The sequence below is a fragment of the Gossypium arboreum genome, chromosome 10 (assembly GCF_025698485.1).
Source record: "Gossypium arboreum isolate Shixiya-1 chromosome 10, ASM2569848v2, whole genome shotgun sequence".
Lineage (NCBI taxonomy): Eukaryota > Viridiplantae > Streptophyta > Magnoliopsida > Malvales > Malvaceae > Gossypium > Gossypium arboreum.
Window position 1 is genome coordinate 1,128,174 of NC_069079.1, and position 23,183 is coordinate 1,151,356.

General features: G+C 34.1%; 3 protein-coding genes, 1 non-coding gene and 1 pseudogene across 5 annotated transcripts; 3 read left to right on the forward strand and 2 right to left on the reverse strand.

The window, feature by feature from the left end:
* Window positions 1-1,062: 1,062 nt before the first annotated feature.
* LOC108488165 (cytochrome P450 716B2-like) lies at window positions 1,063-9,296 on the reverse strand (annotated as a pseudogene).
* Window positions 9,297-11,060: 1,764 nt separating this feature from the next.
* LOC108489545 (tobamovirus multiplication protein 1-like) lies at window positions 11,061-14,962 on the reverse strand. Of its 2 annotated transcripts, none has more exons than XM_017794172.2 (11): window positions 14,164-14,962; window positions 13,781-13,871; window positions 13,634-13,686; window positions 13,358-13,450; window positions 13,159-13,230; window positions 12,996-13,068; window positions 12,836-12,881; window positions 12,679-12,742; window positions 12,535-12,588; window positions 11,866-11,970; window positions 11,061-11,518 (listed from the first exon to the last, which is right to left on the reverse strand). In XM_017794172.2, the coding sequence occupies exons 1-10, from the start codon at window positions 14,320-14,322 to the stop codon at window positions 11,884-11,886; spliced, it is 792 nt and encodes a 263-aa protein (XP_017649661.1). In that variant the 5' UTR covers window positions 14,323-14,962; the 3' UTR covers window positions 11,061-11,518; window positions 11,866-11,883. The 2 variants fall into 2 exon arrangements, with proteins under 2 accessions (XP_017649661.1, XP_017649660.1); XM_017794171.2 differs by having other exon boundaries at window positions 11,893-11,970; window positions 14,164-14,958.
* A 928-nt stretch (window positions 14,963-15,890) lies between these two features.
* Window positions 15,891-15,962, forward strand: TRNAW-CCA (transfer RNA tryptophan (anticodon CCA)). Its single transcript has one exon. It is a non-coding gene; the product is annotated as a tRNA-Trp (tRNA).
* Window positions 15,891-17,641, forward strand: LOC108489544 (pentatricopeptide repeat-containing protein At1g61870, mitochondrial-like). Its single transcript, XM_017794170.2, has one exon. The coding sequence runs from the start codon at window positions 16,128-16,130 to the stop codon at window positions 17,316-17,318; it is 1,191 nt and encodes a 396-aa protein (XP_017649659.1). The 5' UTR covers window positions 15,891-16,127; the 3' UTR covers window positions 17,319-17,641.
* A 1,829-nt stretch (window positions 17,642-19,470) lies between these two features.
* On the forward strand, window positions 19,471-22,500 carry LOC108487160 (probable serine/threonine-protein kinase PBL23). The gene is made up of 5 exons (XM_017791424.2): window positions 19,471-19,951; window positions 20,765-20,943; window positions 21,062-21,251; window positions 21,332-21,723; window positions 21,816-22,500. The coding sequence occupies exons 1-5, from the start codon at window positions 19,831-19,833 to the stop codon at window positions 22,098-22,100; spliced, it is 1,167 nt and encodes a 388-aa protein (XP_017646913.1). The 5' UTR covers window positions 19,471-19,830; the 3' UTR covers window positions 22,101-22,500.
* The last annotated feature ends 683 nt before the right edge of the window (window positions 22,501-23,183 follow it).

Sequence of the window (23,183 nt, forward strand, 5' to 3'; positions counted from 1 at the left end):
AAAAAAATTAAATTCATAATTCAATACTATATATATATTTTAATTATTTATTTTAAATTTATTGAATTATAAATTGTTATATGCATAGTATGAGATGATCTTATTATTTAATTTATTAAATAATATTTTTGATTGTTTATTTTGAGTTTATTTAATGATAGATTATATTCGTATAGTTTATTAAAGAATAAATTTATATAATTGATGAGTTTTTTTATATCTTAAAATTTACATGCGGTGAGATTTGAACTTATATCATCAACATTTTAAAATATTTTCCTTACCACTTCAACAAAAACTTTATTTTTATAAGTATTTTATATTTGATATTTATTTAATTTCATTGTTTGATATTTATAAATAATTTTATATACATATATCAAATGTTTTTCAAAAATAGCAATAAACCCAAAATAGTACACCGAAATGGATCGATACCGTTATGTATTAATACCAGTAAAAAATTGATACATCCATCGATACAATACTAACTACCTTGCTTCCAGCACCACTGATTTTAGGTTTTACCCATGCCTATCAACTCCTTCATTTTCTCCTTTTCCAAGTTAATGAATGTTTTAGTTAGCATCAGAGTTGCCACACCGTGCAACTGGTCCTTAAATGAAAAATTACTATTTAAGTCCCTTATAAAATAATTAAATTAAAAATTATTTTATGGTAAAATTATACATTGACTCTAAAAAATGAAGAAAACATGTTTAATCTCTTCAAAAATGATGAAATAATAAATTAATACATTATAAAATTATCTTTTGATCTCTCAAAAATTTATTATTTAATTCCGCCCCAAAAAATTTTTGATTCGTCCCTGGCTTTAATTCTACGAACACATATGGGCCACAATTAATAATGTAATTATAACAAAATTTTCTGACTTAACTAGGTTAAAATAGTTGTTATTGCAACAATCAAAAATAAATAAGTTCGAGTATGATTAGGTCCGTATTTCATCCAATTTAAAGGTCAAAAGAGATTAGAGATATTGTACATCAATTATTCAGCAACACAATTACACTATAATGCTACAAGGTGCTTTAAGTTTTAATGGATTCTAACTGAGTCCTTAGGCTCAATTTCTATCAGCATTCCATCACTGAAAACTGGAAAAGGGTTTCTCGAAAATGAATTGTCCAAGCAACAAAGCTTCCATTTAAATCGAGTCACCAAGTAATGAATTGTAACCAACGTTTCGATCCTCGCAAACTCGTTCCCGGGGCAAATCGTCGCTCCACCTCCAAATGCCACAAAGCAATATGGCGGGATCGACGGTTGTTTCTCGAACCGCGCTGGATCATATGTGTCATGTTTGCAGCCCAAATCACCTAAAATTCTCAAAAGTTTGCATATTCGGTTTAGAGATAATTATGATACTAAAGCTACCTAAAAGAAACCAAATTATTAAACTAAGGACGAACATAAAAGGGAGCCAAAGGGCCTTTAGCCTCCAAAGTTTTTGAATTTTTTACTTAAAATTTCTCCAATTTTTTTTAAAATTCTAATCGAGCTCTACAAAAAGTTTTAAAATTTGTAATTAAACCCTCTAAAACTTTATCAATTTTTCTTTTTTTTTTTCAAAAAAATTTTAATTAAATCGTTTAAAATTTTTAAAAATTTTAATTAAGTTACTAGAACTTAATGCTACGTGCAACTACTGTATTAAACGATATAAATTCTTACTTGCCATCCTTCGGGGATAGTGTATCCTTCATATTCAAAGTCTTTGAGGACTTTCCTCAAAGAACCTAACAATGGAGGGTTCATCCTTAAAGTCTCCATTGCTACTCTCCATGTGTATTTCATCTTGGCAAGGTCATCCCACGTTAAAAGCTCCGAAGTTTTGGTCTTGGCTATCTCTTCTTGTTCTATAATTTCAAGCTTAATTAGAAATACTACAAGCATGGTTAATAGAATCAGCTGTTTGAATTAAAAATGGATGATACAATCAATTCAATCGAATTGAAAGAAAATTAAATTGGTGAAAAATTAATCGAATCAGATTAAAATCAATTTAAAACTGTTTGAATCATATTTAAGTTAATTTAAATATTTAATTTTTTAAAATTTATATAATGATGTTTATGTTTCTAGCATTATTTATTTGTGTTTTTTTCTATTTTTAATGATTTTTTTTAGAAATTTTTGATTTTTTTTACAATGGTTGAACCAGGGATTAGTGTTCTAACAAATTCGATCACAATTTCTTTAATTTGGTCCCTCTACTATGCTCAATTCTAGGATTAATACTTGTAATTTTTTGCATAAGTTAATCTCACTATTTTTATAATGTCATTAGTTAACTCAAATAATTAACACCATTAACTAATCCTGTGAATTTTTCTTAAAAAGCATCCTTCCCACAAAAAAGAAAATCCATTTTACATAGTGGTTGAAAATGGTGTTAATTATTTAGATTAGCTAATTATATAGTAAAAATATAAGAACCATACCAAATCCCAAATTTGAGCATAGTAGAAGGACCAAAATCAACATTTTCCCATCTTCCTGTAATCAAACATGTTTGGAACTTGAATCATTCGCTTACCTTGCACGATTTTATCATAAACGGATCGATCCATACCCAAAAGCCTGACCAAGAAAGTAATGAGAACGGAGGATGTATCATACCCCGCTATCATCACACCTATTACGTTGTCCACGATTTCTTCATTGGACATACGGATCGAAGGCTCAGTTTTTCCGATACCGAACAAGCAAGCGATGAGATCTTTTCGAGTATCAGCAACCCTTTGCTCCAATGCAGCCTTCCTTTCACTAATAAGATTCTTGATGAATGCTCTGAGTTGTGCACTAGCTTTAAGGCCACGGTTGAACCGTGTGAAGGGAAGGTTTATTGGTAACGACATTAAGCCGTTCATCATATGTTGAAGAAGCTCTATAAGATTGTTTCTTGTTTCTCCTTTTTCAATGCCAAATATGAGTGAGCTCATTATGTTGAAAGTGAGAGTCTTCATCAATGGCATTACCTATCAGGAACACCGAGTCACAAAATTGCTTTAAGGGAGCAAAAGATGAATTATAAATCTTTTGGAAGGCAAAGTGAAATTCTACTGTTATACTAATTTGTAATTCCATAAATTCTAAAAGGATTAAATCATAGAATTATCAATTTTGAGGGTCAAGCCATTACCTACCCTTTTATCTATGCCCCTTTACGTAGGTAGTTATAAGAAAGGGAAAAAATGTCTATGGATTTAGTCTCTCTACATTGCTAAAATTTTGAATTTAATCTCCCTAATTTCATTTTGAATATTTTGATCCCTTTACTTTTATAATGATCAGTAAATTTAAATTGATAAGACGGTTGCCAATTGAATCTAAGCTCGATTGACATTGACATTGCTGCGGTATAGAAGGACGCAAGTTCGAGTGCGTTGAAGCGTAGTATCCTCCTATATGCCGTTAATTAACTTACATAATCAATACCATTAATTATTTCGATTAAAATATCGATATAAATCTATTAATAATACCCATCCCAACACACACAGAGAAAAAAATAACCCATATCAGCATCATGAGTCGAAATCTACCTCAATAAATTAAAGTTCAAATTTAAGGAGAAAAACTAAAATTTGACCAATTGTATCAGAACTTACCATAACCTTTTGATTCCCATGCCAATGCATCTCTACATGATTTCTAACTTCTTCATCCATGTTCCCAACATATTGTTTCAACATTTCAGGCTTCAAAAACGAAACAAGGGCTCCCCTCACACGCTTGTGATCATCGCCGATCAACGCGGTCATATTTCTCTCTCCACAGATCCTTTTAAACGACGGCGGTTGGTGGTTTCCGAGTACGTTACCGTCTGTTGCGCGGAAGCGTGTGAAAGAGTAAAATTATTGTACTGAAAAATCACACCAAGTTCAATTCCCAGGAAAGAGAGGTAGATCACGAAGATCACTTAAATACCAAGTCTTTCCTAGCCAGAATATCCCTCTATCGTAATTTAATAGCACAATAAATCACTACAATCACATTCACAAAATATGCAAAACAAATAATAAAGAACACGAATTTTAACGAGGTTCAAAAATTTTGCCTACGCCCCTCAAGCACTACCAAATATATTTCACTCCAAAATTACAAGTGAAATTTACAAATAGAGAGAGAATAATGCCTTAAGTAGAGAATGGCAATTATGGGATGAAGAAAGTAAGAAATGGTTAGGCCTATTTATAGTTGAGGTTCAATGATCAACTTGCAATGTCCCTATACAATTAGGGACCAAAATTGCAATTATCCCATGCCAACTTTTAACCCAACTTGCCAACCAATATTACTTTCTACTTTCTGTGCCCAATTCCATTTGACTTTTCAAAGAATGGTGGGTTCCAATAATCTCCACCTTGAAGATTTGATTAGGATAATCTTATCTTCACACAATTCTTTCTCGCTTTTGACAACAATACTTGATAGTGCCTTCTTCAACTGTTAAACTTGCAGATATTAATCAAGTTCAAACAATGTTTGAACTTGGTTGTCATACCACCTTGGTCATCATATCTGGGGATTATCTGCAGTCTTGATCTTCAAGACAAATTTTCCCTCTTCAATAATTTCCCGCACAAAATGGAATCAGACGTCGATATGTTTTGTACGTGCATGATAAACTTGATTCTTTGCTAAATGAATAGCGCTTTGACTATCACAATACACGTTAATATGCTCCTGAACCAACCCCAAGGTTTTAGCCATACCTTGTAACCAAATAGCCTCCTTTACGACCTCTTATATACCATGTACTCGGCTTCGTGGTTGACAATGCAATCAGAGATCGTAGTGTAGACTTCCAACTTATTGGTCCTCCAGCAAGTGTAAACACATAACCGGTGGTTGATCTTCGCTTGTCCAAATCACCGCATAGTCGAATCAACGTATCCAATAACACCTTTACCAAGTGTATTATCCTCGCTGAACAAGAATCCAACATCCACGGTCTTCTCGAATATACCGTAGAATCCATTTCACGACTTGCCAATGTCCTTTTCGTGATTATGCATATACCGCCACTATACTAATCGCTCGTGAAATGTCGGGTCTTGTACACACCATTGCATACATCAAGCTACCCATCGCATTAGAATACGGAACTTGCAACATGTATTCTCGTTCCGTATTCGTCGAATGAGATAGTTGTGCGAAAGCTTGAAATGAGAAGCCAACGGGTACTTACAGTGTTTTGTCTCGCTTGCGTTCATGCCAAACCGCGTAGTACCTTTTTCAAATATCGCTCGAGACAAGCTAACTCTATTATGAGCTCTATCTCTCCATATTTCCATGCCGAGAATCTTTTAGCTTCTCCTAGATCTTTCATCTCAAACTCGAGATTGAGTTGAGTCTTCAATCTTTCAATCTCAACTTTGCTCTTAGATGCTATTAGCATATCATCAACATATAAGAGCAAGTATATGAAAGTTTCTTCTTGTAGCTTCGAAAATACACGCAATGATCAAATTTACTTCTTGTGTACCTTTGCCCTTTCATGAACTGATCAAATCGCTTGTACCATCGCTTCGGAGATTGCTTCAATCCATAAAGCGACTTTGTCGGTTTGCAAACCCAATTTTCTTTCCCAAAGAACCTTGAATCCATCTGGTGAGTCATATAGATTTCTTCTTCCAAATCACCGTAAAAACGCGGTCTTCACATCAAGTCAACTAGTTCAAGATCATATTGCGCAACCAAGGCTAGCAAAATCCGAATAGACGAATGCTTCACAACCGGAGAAAACACTTCATTGTAATCTATTCCTTCTTTACGGCGTAACCCTTTGCTACCAATCTAGCATTGTATCAATTTCAATTTTATCAGAAATCCTTCCTTCTTTGCATATACCCATTTGCATCCAATTGCCTTCTTTCCTTGGGTAGTGTCACCAACTCCTGTGTCTTATTTTTATGAAGAGACGCATTTCTTCATTCATTGCTTGCTTCCACTTTACACCATCGTGGTTACTTATCGCTTCGTAAGTAGAAGGAACATCATCATCTGCAATTGGAAGTGCATAGGCCACTATATCATCAAAGCGAAGGTGCTTACGAATCTCTTCTTGGCCTTCTATATGCAATTGAATCTTGTTGTTGTAGAGGTTCTTGGGTAGGAACCTCTTCATCATTTGTCCCTCCAATATTAGCCGGATCATCGTTAACCTTTTCAAGCTCCACCGCGCAAAGTACTCTGGTTTTGTCATCCTTTGTGAATCCTTGTACTTCAACATGGTTGATTCATCAAAAGTCACATCTCATCGAAAACAATTTTCCTTGTATTAGGACACCAGAGACGGTATCCTTTTACTCCATCGCTTATACCCAAGAATAATGCTTTCTTTGCTCTTGGTCTAACTTAGATTCTTTACATGATAATATGCAGTGGAACCAAATACATGTAAAGAATCATAATCGATGTGATTTACCATCCACATCTCCATAGGAGTTTTTCCATTTATTGCGGTGATGGCAAACGGTTAATTAGATGGCACGATATGTAATCGCCTCACCCAAAATTCTTTGTCCAATCCAAAGATTGGACAACATACATCGAACTTTCTCCAAGATAGTTCGATTCATGCGTTCGCCACCCCATTCTCATGTGGTGTATCCCGAACGTGAAGTGTCGCACAATGCCCTCATCTTGGTATACTTGTAGAAATGGATCGTTTTGTACTCAAGACCATTATCTGATCGAAGTCGTTTGACCTTTCGACCAGTCTGAGTCTCCACCATCTTCTTCCATTTCAGAAATGCATCCAAAACTTCACTTTTTCTTTTCATTAGATACACCCATACTTTTCTTGAATAATCATCAACAAAAGTAACAAAATAGTGCATACCTCCCAAAGAAGCTACTTTGGTAGGTCCCCACACATCACTGTGAACGTAGTCCAGAATTCCTTTCAGATTGTGAATTGTCGGACCAAATTTTACCCTCTTCGCTTGCCCGAACACAATGTTCACAGTAATTCCATTTTGCAAGAATTTGCACATTTCAACAAGCCTTGCTTCGCCAATGTCTGCAAAACTTTTCACCAAAGATGTCCCAATCGCATATGCCATAATCTGTAGCCTCGAATCTACATTTTTTGTAGAAATTGTTGATGTTGATCTAATAACTGCATTTCCATTTAAAAAGTACAAGTTATTTCTTCTTGTGCCTTTCATCACCGCCAATTGCCCACTACTACTTTTAGTAATCCATCTCTCAAAGTGATTGTGAGCCCTTTAGATTCTAGGACCCCTAATGAGATGAGATTTTCTTCGTGCTAGGTACTTAGCGAACATCTGTCAAGACTTGGATTGAGCCGTCGTGATTCTTCAATTGGACTGCACCCACTCCCATTGTCTTACAAGCACTATCATTGCCCATAAGAACAATTCCACCTTCTAGCTCTTTAAGACTAGAAAACTAGTCCTTATTAGGACACATATGGTAAGTACATCCCGAATCCAAAATCCACTCATCCGCTTGACATGCCATTGCCATGCCAACCAAGCTAAAGTCCGACTCTCATCATGTTCGCTACACATGCATTAGAAATAGCCTTGCCCTTTGTAGCTTAGGACAATTCTTTTTCCAATGCCCTTTTTCACGGCAAAAGGCACATTCATCTTTGGCGGGTCTCCTTTGACTTTCCCTTCTACCAGATTTGTCATTGTATGAACGACCTCTTCATCGTTAAGACTTCTGGTTGTATCTCCGTGATCTCTTTTATCTTTCTTTCGAGTCTCGGATCTATACAACGACTACTGATCGCATCAAATGTGATCGTGTCCTTCCCATGAAGCAATGTGGTGGTAAGATGATCATATTCATCGGAAGGAATTCAACAACAATAATGCCTTGTCTTCATCTTCAAATTTCTCATCCAAATTTAGCAAGTCTGCTAAAATTTTATTGAATGAGTTCACATGGTCATTCATCGACATACCGGTGCATACGTGAATCGATAAAGTTTCTTTTTCATATAAAGCCTATTTTCAAGACTTTTCGTTAGAAACTTTTCTTCCAGTGTATCCCATAACTTCTTCACGATGTCTCCCTCATGACAGAGTACTTCGCTCTTTGGCCAAACATAGGCGGATTGTACCACACGCTGTCTATTGATCTTGGCCCACCTTGTCATCCATTTTGTCGTTTTTCTTCAAGGGCTATATCTAGCTCTTTGCGACATAAGACATCCAGATCTCACATTGCCACATACCAAAATTATTGGTACCGCCAAATTTCTACTTCAAATTTTGCATTTGTCACAAGAGTCCTTGTCGATGACGATGTCACGCCATTTTCTCCTCAATCCCAACTCATCAGATACGTGAACAAGATCAGTATTCAGAAATAGTACCGTATACGTGAATAGTATTGTATACGTGAATAGTCAGATACGTGAATAGTACCGTAAACGGTCGATTCCCCAAGTACGAATCTGCTCGGTACCAATTGTTGCGCTGAAGCGTGTGAAAGAGTAAAATTATTGTCTTGAAAAATCACACCAAGTTCAATTCCGTGAAAGAAAGGTAGATCACGAAGATCACTTAAATACCAAGTCTTTCCTAGCCGAATATCCTCTATCGTAATTTAATAGCACAATAAATCACTACAATCACATTCACAAAATATGCAAAACAAATAATAAAGAACACCGAATTTTAACGAGGTTCAAAGAATTTTGCCTACGCCCCTGGCACTACCAAATATATTTCACTCCAAAAATTACAAGTGAAATTTACAAATAGAGAGAGAGAATAATGCCTTAAGTAGAGAATGGCAATTATGGGATGAAGAAAGTAAGAAATGGTTAGGCCTATTTATAGTTGAGGTTCAAGGATCAACTTGCAATGTCCCTATACAATTAGGGACCAAAATTGCAATTATCCCATGCCAACTTTTAACCTAACTTGCCAACCAATATTACTTTCTACTTTCGGTGCCCACCCCATTTGACTTTTCAAAGAATGGTGGGTTCCAATACCGTCGCAAGTGAAGATGAACTTGTTAGCATTCTGCCCGTGTACGAAAACCGTCGGGGTACCGAAGAGGCTGAGTTTAGAAACGGGACCGTATTTGCTTGTTCTTTGTAGAAGCCATTGCTCGATGCTGTTGGTTCGCATTGCATGTAGGAAACTAAGGGTTTGGCCTATGAGGGGAAACCCCATGGAACCTGGTGGATGCTTTTTGGTTGGTGTTTTTCTTGTTAAGGCAAAGTAAAGAGAAGTGAGTAAAAGGAAGAAGATGAAACAGTTTGTAAGATCCATTGTTGAAAGTTGAAACCGAAAGTGTGATATGAGGGGATTGAAGATGGTTGTTCTATTTGTAGGAAAAAGTTGTGGTATTTTTGTCAAGAATAAATTAATATTGAGTCCCTAATCCCTAAACTTTTTATTAGTCTACATTCCGAAACTTGACAACTAGTTTTTCCCATTGGTATTCAAATTTAGATAAGATATGATAACATGATATTTTAAGATTGTGGCACGTCATCACTTGAATTTTTTTTTATAATTTCTTTATTGTTTAAAATAATTTATGTGATGACTATCTTAATGAGATACAAGTTCAAGACTAATATAAACGAATAAAAAGTTTGGAGACTAGTGTGGGAAAAGTTATCAAAATCAAGGACTAAATGTTACTTTATCCCTTTTTGTTAGTCACTATATATATATGATTGATAGTTATTCGCAATGTTATTTGAATCAGATCAGACCAACCGGTCGGGTCAAGAACTGATTGAGTATTAGTTTAGAGAATAATTTTGAAATGGTTAAGTCAAAAACCGAAATGAACCAGTTAAATTGGGTTTTTAATTTTTTTAATTGAATTCGTCTGAGTGATTTGACAATTGGTCCGTTTTTGTTGGAATTTGAGATTTAGTTCTTTTAACATGTAAGTTTTATATTCTTAAAAGGAAAAACATTAACAGTGTTATTAGTCTAGGTTTATTATAAAAGTAGAATGATTAAATTATAATAAATTAAATTAAAAAATTGAATATCTAATTTTAACAAAGTAAAAGGACTAAAACTGCAATTAAACTCTAAAAATAGAGTTTTTATAATTAATTTTTCTGAGTGGTGTTGTTCTATTTCTTGTTTTAAACCTACTGTTTATTGTCCTTTTGCATTTGGGTGCCTTTCCAACATGAACATTAGTGAATGCCATTTTTCTTTTATGCGTTTTCGATAAGTTGCTTCAAGCTACATATAAGTTTATTTTATATCGTCAAATTAGAGGCTCTTGCTAATTGAATTTTATAAAAAAGTCAAATTAATAGCTCCAAAAGCTACATAGTATTTGATAGCTAAACATTTATGAAGAACACCATTCCAAAAATACAAAGATTAATACCAGAAGATTCTTTCCTAGCAGAAAAGTAAATGTAATGAAATTCATATTAAAACTTTCTTACGAGGTAGTCTTTTTGTCGTTGATATAAGATTTAGTGTTAATTAAAAGAGTCTAGAAAGTTGTGAGCATATTTGGGGTAAAGTTGTGAGCTTTACAAAAGTCTTTTTGGATGGTAGTTTTGTCGAGTGTTTTACTTAAATGTAATAAGATGTGATCTAATTATGATTTATAGAATCAAAATAAAATATTAGAAAGAAAAATATGATAAGAAAAGTCTCCAAGTGAACTCTGATGTGAGCACATGAGAGTTCTCATTATGCTATTATACCATACAAGGTGATTAAGTATAACATGTCGGAAAACAGAAAGAAAACCTGAGTTTTTTTTTTGGTAATATTGAACTAGTTTGAATTTACAATAGTATTAAATGCCATCTCAAATGGAAAGTGAATTATATTTAAAACACGTTTTATATGTAAACATATACATACATATTGTAAGCACACACATTTTTATAATTTAATGCCCGCGTTTTAAATACACTCTACATAAAATCTAAACCCCATTTAACGTCTAGATTGATAATTACATTGATGGAAGAACCTAATAGATAAAATACTAATACTTTAAAGGTTCAATTATAATGTTTTGAAGTCTACTTGAAGGACCAATTTAAGAATATAAACAATAACTTAATGAGTTTAGCGAAATTATCCCTTAGTAATATTATCAAATGCATGGGTTAAGAAAACTGATATCAGTTGGACCAAGTATTTGCAAGAACAAACTGATGCAAACAAGTACAAAATTGAATCTACAAGGAAGATATTTTCCTTCTACTTGTTGTCGACCAATAATGAGGAGAGTGTCGATAAACCGACTATTCGATCACGTAACCGATGAAGAAATCAACAATGGTTTCCCTTAAAAGGTTTTTTCGGCATCTTGACTAGGTCGAGTTCTACGTCTGGATGGTTTTCGAGGTTTGCTTCCCTCATTCGACTGGAACAATCCAATGAACAAAGACGCATCCCGACTAACGGATCGGGTGATATTGAGCGGATATTCTCTTCGGAGGCAACTTACGAAGGATGTACAACACTAGAGCTGAAGGTAAGATCTCAACAAGCTGTAATTTGATGAAATATAGAAATTTACATGCTTAGGAACATATAAATAGGATGCTGCAAATAAAAAAGAAGTAAAACACACCAAAAGTCACTAAATTATTAGTAAATTCACATTTGATCAGTCAACTTGAAAAAGTTATAAAATAGTCATTGAATTATTTGAAAGTTTTCATTTAAGTCATTCGTTTGAAGCTCGCTAGACATACTTAAAAAAAAAAAACCCTTAACAGTGTAGTGACTTAAATAAAAAATTTTGAATAATTCAATGACTATTTTGTAACTTTTTAAAATTGAGTGACGAAAACATAAATTTATCAGCAGGTTAATGACCTTAGTTGTAGTTTACCTATTAAAAAAGGGGTTCTTAAAATACCATGTAATAGATCAAGTTCAAAACTGGATGGTCTAAAACATCAAGCGATGCATCTGAATCAAAGGCCGATAAAACTACCTGCACATCGAGAAATCGGAAGATTTCGCAACCAAATGAAGAAAGCAGCATCAAAAAGTATGATTGTTATAACGAATTTTATGAGGGTAAAAGTACTATAGAAGTCCTTGTACTAAGAGTCATTTGCCTCTTTTACTAAAAAATAGCAATTTATTCGTTTACTTAAGATCAAAAAGTAAACTAATTATTTCTATTAAAACTTTTATTCATTTCTACTCTTAGAAACTAGCGCAGTTGACAATAACTAAACAATTACACGTGGCTTGCCACAAATGCCTCATTCCAAGACAGAATTAATTTTTAACAGCAAAGATAGATAAAATTTTTAATAGAATGATCAGTTTGCTCTTTGATCTAATATACAGGAAACTTTCTTATTTTTTAAGTACAAGAGTAAAATGCAATCTAATTCTTAGTATAAGGGCTTTTGTGATACTTTTACCATTTTATAAGCCCCGGATAATCTTAACCAAATTGTCTTTGCGAAGATAATCTTAAACCCAACCTAGGAAGAGGACTCGAAAGAAGATACACTCGGGTTTGGTCGGAAAAAGAAAAACTTACCACAGAGCATCTAATAAGGAAGCAGGTGAAACAAATGGCAGTAACTGATCCAACCTACAAGAAGGACATCAAGTATGAAATAGTCACGCCAAGAATGATTAACTATGCAGTGTAGCTAGGTGAACTATATAGGGACGAAAATACCTCATTAAGCTTCTTCCTTCTTCCTTTTGACTCGATGGGGAAACGTTTTAGCATGAAAAATAATCTGAGAGGATTTGAGTTTGTGGAATTGGTATCATTAGAAATTTTAACTCTAAGCACAATAGCCATTAAAATCGCGTTAACAAACAACGATTACCTTCCTCCATACAACAAGAATCCTAATGCAGCTATAAACGAGACCGCTGGAGAAAAGAATATGGAAAATACGCGGCACAGTTAAACAGAAGAAGCAACATTTAACGTGCATAATATCCCGAGATAAATAACTAGTTTTGATGGATCATTATTATGCTTACCGGCAATAAATGCATTTCCGATGAATTCCACCACGCTGTTGTCGTCTATCCAAAGATACAACCAAATGCAGACCTGAAGTCAAATGTCAAAACTTCATTTTAACTTCACTTCAGTATCATGTATCAAAGCTAGTTGTAGTAGGAAACTCAGTAAACGGCTCACCTGTATGACGTAAATAACACCATTGATTGCCGCATAAGAAATTCTGAGTTTATCCGTTGGTAAGCTTCTTGCCTGTTCATAATGGCAAGGTAAAGTTTCTCGCAACATTAGGAGAAAGAACCGAGTGCACAAGTTTCTAACTCGGTTTATAGATCAAGGATAAGGCATACATCGTTTAACGGAACGAGAAATCACTTGCCTGGTGATAAATCTCTGCCCAAAACAGGGCTAGTAACGTATACGTGGAGAAAAACAGAAGGCTTGGAAGATCCAAGAGTACGAATATAAGTACCTAGTTAAAGAAGAAACGGCTCGTGTCAATATAAAACCCTTGTTGTTAAGGCTAGTTTTAGTATTGTTGCTGCAATTGAAAAGTGTTCTTGAAGAACGTATTGCATACATAAGCCAATGCAAACTTCAGAACTTTTCGTATACGAAACCGAACAGATATCTCCGAATTACATAGCAGACTAACCTTGGGATGCAATAAAAATACTTGTTTGTGAAACCCGAACACGACGGCGCGCACTGCAACAACGAGAAAACTCGTATTCAGATACTGAAAGTTACATCCTCAATCCTCATTACAATGCAATACAGGACATAGGATATCATATATCACCTCCATTCACAATGACATTCATAAGATGGAAAACCTTTTGCGTAGTCCAACCGTATTCGGGTACTCTCAATTCGATCCTTATTAATTGTATCTGCAAAATCATTAACCCCTAATTATTACAAGCAAACTAGTATAGCTTCTGGAAATTGAAATCATTAACAATGATATTGACAGTTTAAAGCTTTAATTTCACACAGACGTTTATACTTCAATCGTTCTAATATAACTCGGTAAATAAGCAAACCAAATCAGTTGGATTCCTAAACTACTGGAAATCATTAAAATGAAAATAAATAACAACACTGATCCGAGCAAAACGAAATAAAACAGTCGAGTGAATGAAATAAAAACGCACAAACAGTGGAAAATTTGAGAAAATTGACCAGAGCAATGGAGGAAACTAAGGCATAAGCGGCGCAAAGTGTGTAAAATATGCCATCTTGCCAGTGAGTCGATTCATTGACTTCGTCCCACCAGCTAGAAACCAGAGCTGGAAACTCAGTAAGCGTTAAGTCCAGTGGTATTTTCCTTATTCTAACCATCTCTCTTATTTTTCCCGAACTTTCCCGGGAAAGTCAAAATCCCCAGAACCCAAACAGAACACCCAGAAAGAATACAACTTGGAAAGAGAAAAAAAAGAAGAAAGAATTTTGTATTTAAGTATAACAATTGGTCCAAGCCGAAAGGGATGATGATGAAGTGATGAAGCCTTTATTATGCGCTTTTCCTTATGTTGGGTTCACTAAAGTCCAACCTAAGCTTCAACAGAGTTCAGCGATGAAATGTGGTGGTTGGTTGCAATTTGCAACGTTGTTTTGATTATAGAATGTGTCAAAAGTAAGGATTTTTTTTTAATTTTAGATTTTGTTTGGTGTCATTAATTGTAGGAAATATCAGTTTCTCCAGTCAATCAATTCAATCATTCTTTTTAATCCTTATCTAATGTTTAAGTGTTTTTTGTCCCCATTTTCCAACTCAAAAATGCAAACAAAATTTTTTGTCTTCCATATGGATTCTCTGTTCCGGCCATGAAATGATGAAGTAGCAGTAGCAGAAGCAGATGCAACTGTTACGATGGCTACCACCACAACTGCTGTCAATTTTCACTCTTTCTTTCCTAAGATCATTTCGATTTGAAATTAAGATTTCAGTCATTACAAGTTTGGTTTTTTTTAATTAAATAGAGTAATCGAATTATATGTGTAATCCATGCGTACACCTCACGGTAATTTTATATTTTTATAATCACCTTACATTAATGTCACACCGTTGACTATGGTAATGATTTAGTGATAATAACCTCATAAATCAGCAGTATTAGTGATTATACTGTAAATTTTAAAATTTTGTGATTAAAATGTAATTTAAATTATACAATTAAATTATTTTAAAGTTTCGTAATAAAATATTATTTATTATTTATTTATATAAAAATAATTTTTAGAAATGTTTATTAAAAAATTTGGAAACTTTAACAAATAATATTTAAAAACACAAAATAAAATTTATATTGTTAAAATAAGTTCAAAAATTTAAATTTTAAATTTAATATGAAAAATTCAAGATCTGAATTGAATTATAATAATTAGTTTATCTAACCGAACTCACCCCTAGAAGAGGACTTTATGGGATTGTTTGCATCGGGCCACGTAAAAGTGGAGTAATGTTAGCAAAAGAATTAGATGAATCGAGTTAGTTTTGGATTAGATTTGATTACTTTGAATAAGATAAATGAAAGTTTAAAATTTTAAAATAATTTCAAGTTAAAGAAGCTTGATTTTCAGGTTTGAATAAAAAATGAACTTATATAATTTAGTATTTGTTCTATTTCGATTTTGAATCATTTTGAATTCGATTTTTTTTAGTTAACTCATTATGGATTTGAATTATTTTCAAATTCTTATCATTTCGAATATAAGTTTGCTTCTACATGAATGTAAACTTTTACGCCGTGGAACAGTGGGAAGAAAATGGTAGGATGAAAAATATAAATTTTCTTTCTGCGTATTAAAAATTAATTTATTTCCATCTTTTCATTTTCTTTTCATCCCTCCACTTTTCCACATTCTTAGGTTTTTTAGAACTTTTCTTTAGATTCAATATCACCAACGGATCCGTGGCGCAATGGTAGCGCGTCTGACTCCAGATCAGAAGGTTGCGTGTTCGATTCACGTCGGGTTCAAAATCCCGGTCCAATTGGATCCATTTTTGGTTCATATCCATGTACTTTTTGAAAATTCGGAATTTAGTCCCTATAATTTTTATGCTTCCTTCCATCGCTTTTTTATTTTTTCAGTAAAATAACACTCCTTTCTCAGTGATCACTAATCTACTCTCCGAAAAAAAAATGGCCTTATTCTCCCGCATCCGTACACCTGCCACCACAGCTTTCCGCTTCCGCCACTTTTCAACCGTCTCCCCAAACTCCTCCACCTCTCTCACCACCCACAGAAAATCACGCGCCGCCCTCTCCCGCCTAAAATCCGAGCAAGACCCTGATTGCATCCTCGAAATCTGCCGCGCCGCCCGCCTCACCCCATCCTCCCATATCGGCCGAATCGCTTTATCCGTCGCCATCTCCAAACTCTGCGAAGGCAATCATTTCCAATCCATCGACACTTTCCTCCAAGAACTCCGTTCCCGTCCCGACTTACAAAATAATCGTTTCGCCTCCCATTCTTTAATCCTCTACGGTCAAGCCAAGATGCTAAACCGCGCCGTGACGGTCTTTGACGAATTCTATAACGAGGGGTTTTTCCGTTCGACGAAATCATTAAACGCTTTGCTCGTTGCAGGGTTGATAGCCAAGGATTATGTAGAAGTGAAGAGAATTTTCATTGAGTTTCCACAAAGGTATAAGATTGATCCCGATTTAGAAACTTATAATAATGCTATTAAAGCTTTTTGTGAATCTGGGTCTTCGAATTCAGTGTATTCAATTTTGGTTGATATGAAAAAAGGAGGGGTTAAACCCAATGCGACAACGTTTGGGACTTTGTTAGCTGGGTTTTATGTAGAAGAAAAGTATGAAGATGTTGGGAAAGTGTTGAATTTGATGAAGGAATATGGGATTCCTGTTGGGGTCAATACATATAACATAAGGATTCAAACCTTGTGTATATTGAAGAAATCTAATGAGGCCAAAACCTTACTTCATGGGATGCTATCGAAAGGGATAAACCCGAACTCGGTTACTTATAACCATTTGATTCATGGGTTCTGTAAGGAAGGGAATTTGGAGGAAGCTAAGAGCTTGTTTAATAGCATGGTGAATAGAGGCTTGGAGCCTGATAGTAATTGTTTTTTCAATATGGTTCATTTCTTGTGTCAAGGTGGGGATTTTGAGGCTGCTTTGAAAATTTGTAAGGACAGTATGGAGAAAAAATGGGTTCCGAAATTTTCGACTATGAAATCTCTCGTGAATGGACTTGTTAGCATATCTAAGGTTGAGGAAGCTAAAGAACTTATCAAGAATGTTAAGAAGAAGTTCTCAAAAAATGCGGATTTGTGGGATGAAATCGAGAAGGGTTTGTTGTAACTAGGGTGACAATGGCATAGACTGTTCTTTAAATAATGATTATGAACTATTAGAGCTAGTTAGGTCTGGTCATAGCCATTTTATATGGAAATGAAAATGAATTGGACAGTTTTTCATTATCGGGACGGATCTTTTTTCCTTCTGTTTGTTCATTAGTGAAAAGCTTGTCTTTTCTGAATACTAAAATGATGCTTTGCTTGGGTTATTTAGCAGTGGAATCCACCACTTTTAAACAGTAATGTCTTTCTGAATGAAATCCTGTTATCAAGTTGATATTTATAATAGAATTGAAGCTGCTGGTTCGGCTCTGCTTACTGATAAAACTTTACATTGATTTCAGTCTAGTGAAAGTTTTTCATTTTTGAGGTCAGTGAGGTGGGAAGCAGTTCAGTTCATTGGATATCCTATGCAGTATACAGGTAAGGTTGATTTGAGACAAAATATCGAACTTTTGTGTCATGCCTCGTAAGCTAATCTATTGTATTCAGTTATGTATATTTGTAGAATTAGCTAAACACCCATGTGTTACCTCACATTCTCATGCTATTAGGTAAAATTGTGGTGCATATACCGGTACATAACCTTAAAGGTTTATAAACGAACTGAGTGCCGCATGCTTTTTGCCTATTGTAGCCCTAAGTCCCAACTGAAAATTCTTGCCTGTTCAGGTTGTGCTTTGATTTACTAAGGCAATGAGGTTAGAAATCTCGTATGAATTAAGTTTTTATCCAATTAGGTGATGCTTTGTGAATGATATATCTCCTGATATGAATGAACCTTTGTTTCTAGACTTGATTATTGGAACCGAAAGTTATGGATTTCAGTTTGAAGTCACTCTTGGCAATAAGTGTTCAAAACATTGCTAGATTGAGAGACATGACATAAATCAAAAGAATTTCTTAAAAACAAAGGTTATAAAGTTTTGTTAGAAGATGGGTACAGGGAATTCACCAAGCAACCAATATGCTTCTTTGATTCTACATCCAGTTTGTACTCTGCAGCCTTTCCAAGCTGCAGCATTTGGGATCTTTTTGCATTCTGTAGATGTCTTTTGCCAATGGAATGCCATAAATTGAGTTCAATGATGTTGAAACTGGACAGGACTAGCCGATTGGTTCAAGAACCGGCTGGTACATGGTACGGACTACGGAGTAAGGGAAAGAACTGGTTGACTCATGAACTGATACAAACAGATTGAACCGGATTTTATATTTTTAATATTTTTAATATTTTTTTAATTGAAACCAGATTGATAATCAAACTGAAAACCGACGATTTGATCGGCTCGACTATCGATTTGGTTCCAAAAACCATGATTGAGCTCAATTTAAATTTTTTCACAACACTTTTCAATTTGAAAGTTAAACTAGTCTTACAATGTCATCCATACCCAGCACCAGATATACACAATCCCAGAAATGCAAAACCATACATTTTATTTACAATCACCTTTCATCTTTCATTTAACTTAATTAATCACTGCAAAAACCAATAAATCTAAAATTTGGATTTTAGTCCCTCTATTATGTTGAAATTTTGGATTTAGTCTTTTTATTTTGATTTTACATAATTTGATTCATCTCCTTTTATCAAGTTATTAGTTTATTCAAGTTATAATAATATTAAAGTGGTGACTTGGTTTTATCTACTATTAATCAAATATGGTTAAAATCACATGAATATCCAATTAATAATTTACAACCAATAATGAATTTACATGTTATAATAACTTTAATGGCTTGAATTAATTTTTATCAGCTAAGACCTATTAATAATATTATAAAAATGTCGATTGAGTTTTAGTTCGATTGGTATTGGTATTATTGTCATTATAAAAGATTGAGTGTATAATTTTAGATATTGTATCAAAAGATAAATTTTCCGTCTTTTAACTTCTCTTGAAATATAAATCATTCAAGTATTTTAGTTTTTGAATAAAAGAAAATTTTTAATTTTAGTTGTTTTAAAATACTAATAATGTAATTTAAGCATTGTAACGATAATTTTGACCTCTAAAATTTTATGTTTTATATAAAAATTTTAACTAATTTTATGTTTTATATAAAAATTTAACTTCCCTGTGAATTGGAATAAGGTTACTTTATATAAACAGGTATCATCATCTTCCTATGTACTGCATGCCATGAATACCCAAGTTACATAATGGGAAAAAAAGAAAAGTTGTTGGGAAACTTATTCAAATTTGTTTAAATGGAATTTAAAGTGAAACGCGTTTCGTTCTTCTGTTCTACCAAACTTTATTCAAACGATTTTAACTCATTTTTTCTCTTCTTTATAGTTTCTCAGTGTTAATCTCATCTTCTTTCCATCCATAATCTAATTGAAAAGCTCCTATATTTAGAAAATTAATAATACTGACTCAAGCTAACATAAATGGAGTTAACTTTATAGTTAATCCTTTCTTTTAATGAATAAAAGACGAAGTTTTTAGTTATTTTTTCTAATATTTCAAAACACACCCATTGTTTCTTTGCTCCCCATTTTTCAAAAAATGAGCTGCTTCTCTTGTTGTGGAGTGGAGGTGCAGCACCGTACTGGTGGCCTTGGTGGCAATAGCAACAACAATGGCAAATCATTGAGGTCTTTGGTGAATAATTTGTCAGGCAAAGCAGGTATTAATCTTTTGTTTATTTTTTATGTAAATGAAATTCAGATAAAAGATTGGAAGTGTAGTGCTTGTCTATGTTAAAATGCCTCGTTGGGGCTTGTTCCAGAGGTAAATGAAAAGACCATATATATCCTTCTTCTTTTTTTTTTTCTTTATTGGTTGATATTTTTCGAGAAAGGTGAAATGGGTTTGGATAATTTCGAGTTTTTATAAGAAGAACAGAAGCTTAGGCGTTTTTGAGGGGAGTTCGGTCTCGGATCGTCAAATGGTGGAGAAATTTTGATCAGAGCGTCCAAGTCTAGTTTTAGTTCTAGGTTTTGTTTCTTGATTCCGAGAAAAGCCCAATGAGTTTACTGAGTTTGGGGAGTACCTCACAACTAAATAAATATGAGCATTTAACGTTGGTGGAGTTTGAATCCATGTTTTTTATATGGCATTAGTGGGTAAGAACCCCACTAAAGGCATGGGTTTGAATCTTACAAAGGTAAAAATTTTTAACACTTCTCCTCGAACTTCGTGAATATGTAGACAAAACTCGAAGCTAAAATTAAATATTGATGTCTCGAGTACAATAACTCCACTGTTTGAGGGTCCGAGACCGACCTCCCCTCAACAGGGGTAGATAAAACTTGTGCTTTGATACGTTTTCCAATACATACAACATCATTGTAATGGAGAAAAAATGGCTTAAAGTCGTAAGCAAGCATCCGAGTTGATTTCACCTTCCTTGAAGAACATCTCTCAATCCGATCTATAAACGAAACTTATGTTCCTAATTCTGGGTACCTTTTATTTGACCATTTGAATCAATGTGCAGGTGCCAACAAGCAAAAAATAGCTGAAGAAATACAAAAAGTTGGCAAAGTAAAAGTTTCAGCTCATATTTTCACATTTAGAGAACTAGTAGTTGCTACAGACAACTTCAATCCTGATTGTCTGATAGGTGAAGGTGGCTTTGGCAGGGTCTATAAAGGATACATTGAGAACCTTGATCAAGTATATATAAATATATTTACATACATACAGATATATATCTTTTTTCTCTAGAATTGTTTCATGCATGTAACTTGTATGACCCTGAAAGTTGATAACTTTTGTGCTTGGTTTACCTTAGATTGTGGCCGTAAAGCGGCTTGATCGGAATGGAACTCAAGGAACTCGAGAATTCTTCTCAGAGGTATTGATGCTAAGTCTGGTTAACCATCAGAACCTCGTGAATCTAATCGGCTATTGTGCAGATGGGGATCAAAGGATTTTAGTTTATGAATACATGGCAAATGGATCTTTGGAACATCATCTTCTTGGTATGTTAAAAATGACACATTGAAACTTGTTTAGTACCAATTTATATACTACTAATTCATTTTGTTTGATGTTTATTTAGATTTGCCCCCTGGTAAGGAGCCATTGGATTGGAATACCAGGATGAAAGTAGCTGAAGGAGCGGCTAAAGGACTAGAATATTTACACGATTTTGCTGATCTGCCGATAATTTATCGCGACTTTAAAGCTTCAAACATATTACTAGATGAGAACTTCAATCCCAAACTCTCGGATTTCGGACTTGCAAAGTTAGGTCCTACTGAAGGGAAAGACCATGTATCAACTAGGGTCATGGGGACCTATGGTTATTGTGCTCCTGAATATGCAATGACAGGACAGCTGACGACAAAATCCGATGTTTACAGCTTCGGTGTAGTGTTTCTGGAGCTTATCTCGGGGAGGAGAGCTATTGATCTCGAAAGACCGGCTGAAGAACAGAATCTGGTTCTTTGGGTATGTTCATGGAATTCAAAATCACTTGTTTTAAGCTCTGTTTTAAGTTTGTAAATTTAAGTTTATCATCGATTATCGTCCACATATTGCAGGCAGAGCCATTACTTAAAGACAGGCAGAAGTTCATGAAGATCATAGATCCGTTGCTCGAAGAGAATTACCCCGTAAAGGGTCTTTATCAAGCTCTTGCTATAGCAGCAATGTGTCTTCAAGAGGATGCTAATAGCCGGCCATTGATCGGTGATGTTGTAACTGCGGTTGAGTTTCTTGCTAGGCCAAAGGTTGACGGAAAAGTTACAGCTGAGTTACAAAGAAACAGCAGCTTCCATGGTAAGTCCGTGAAAGAACGAAGTTTGAAACGAGGCCGTGATTTGTAGCTACTGTAGCTGAGGTTAACAATCTTGAAACTTGAAGAAATTTCAGAACTGAAAACCAACTGAAACTGGTACTTGGTTTTCAAGCTATAAGTTGCTCAAACTATGTTAGCATGTTGTTTGTGAAGATAATTGAGTTCTTTTATGTGTGTAATTGTTTAAGTAGTTTATCTCTAAGTGTCAAATACAAGTATGTGTTTAAATATAAGTATGCATAATATTTTTTAAGGTTTTCATATATTTTGGATGATCATATTGTTATAAGCGTGTTCAAATAAATGGGAGAGACAATGGTGTCAAACATAGAACTAAATTGTAATATTTGAGATTTGGTATGTAAGCATGTAAATTTTATAGATTGTGCTACTCAGATTTAACACACAATGAAACCTTGTGAGGAAAATCTTCATGGTTGTATGTCACTGTTCAACATGAATGTGTCTATTAAGAAAAAAACACAATGGATTGTGATTTTATGGAGAGAAGTCTATGTAACATCCAAAAACATTGTTGGTTGTAAATAATGTGCGATAGATTTTTAGTGGAATAAGATATAAGATCTATAAAATTGAAGGTTGTTGGAGACCAAAGTGAGTTGAATCAAGAAATATGACATGGCGGAGTCATTTAGGGTAGGAACTAAATTATAAAAATGTGAAAAGTGTTATGATTTTAGTGTAAATATTCAAAAATCATAGGTCAAGACAAAAATTATAAGAGAAATATGATTATTTCTCAATGAAGATAAAAATAACGATAATAATTAGTGAAAATAGTGTCAAAATATGATTGGTTAGAATATTTTATTATTTTATTATTTAATTAATAAAGATGTTTTATAGAAAAATGACGGATTTTCTTCATGCTTCTTTATCCAAACATCACCGCCAAAGAATACTTTATTTTTCTTACAATTTAGTCCATTATCATGTAATACTACTATTTCTTCCAAATTTCTTAAAAATTTTCATAGGCACCAAAGGAAAAAAAAATGAAGTAGAGACTCTAAAGTATGTTCATCAATTTAAAAGTATAGATAGAAGTGAAGAAAATTAGAAGAAAAGACGAGGATAGATTGATAGTCAT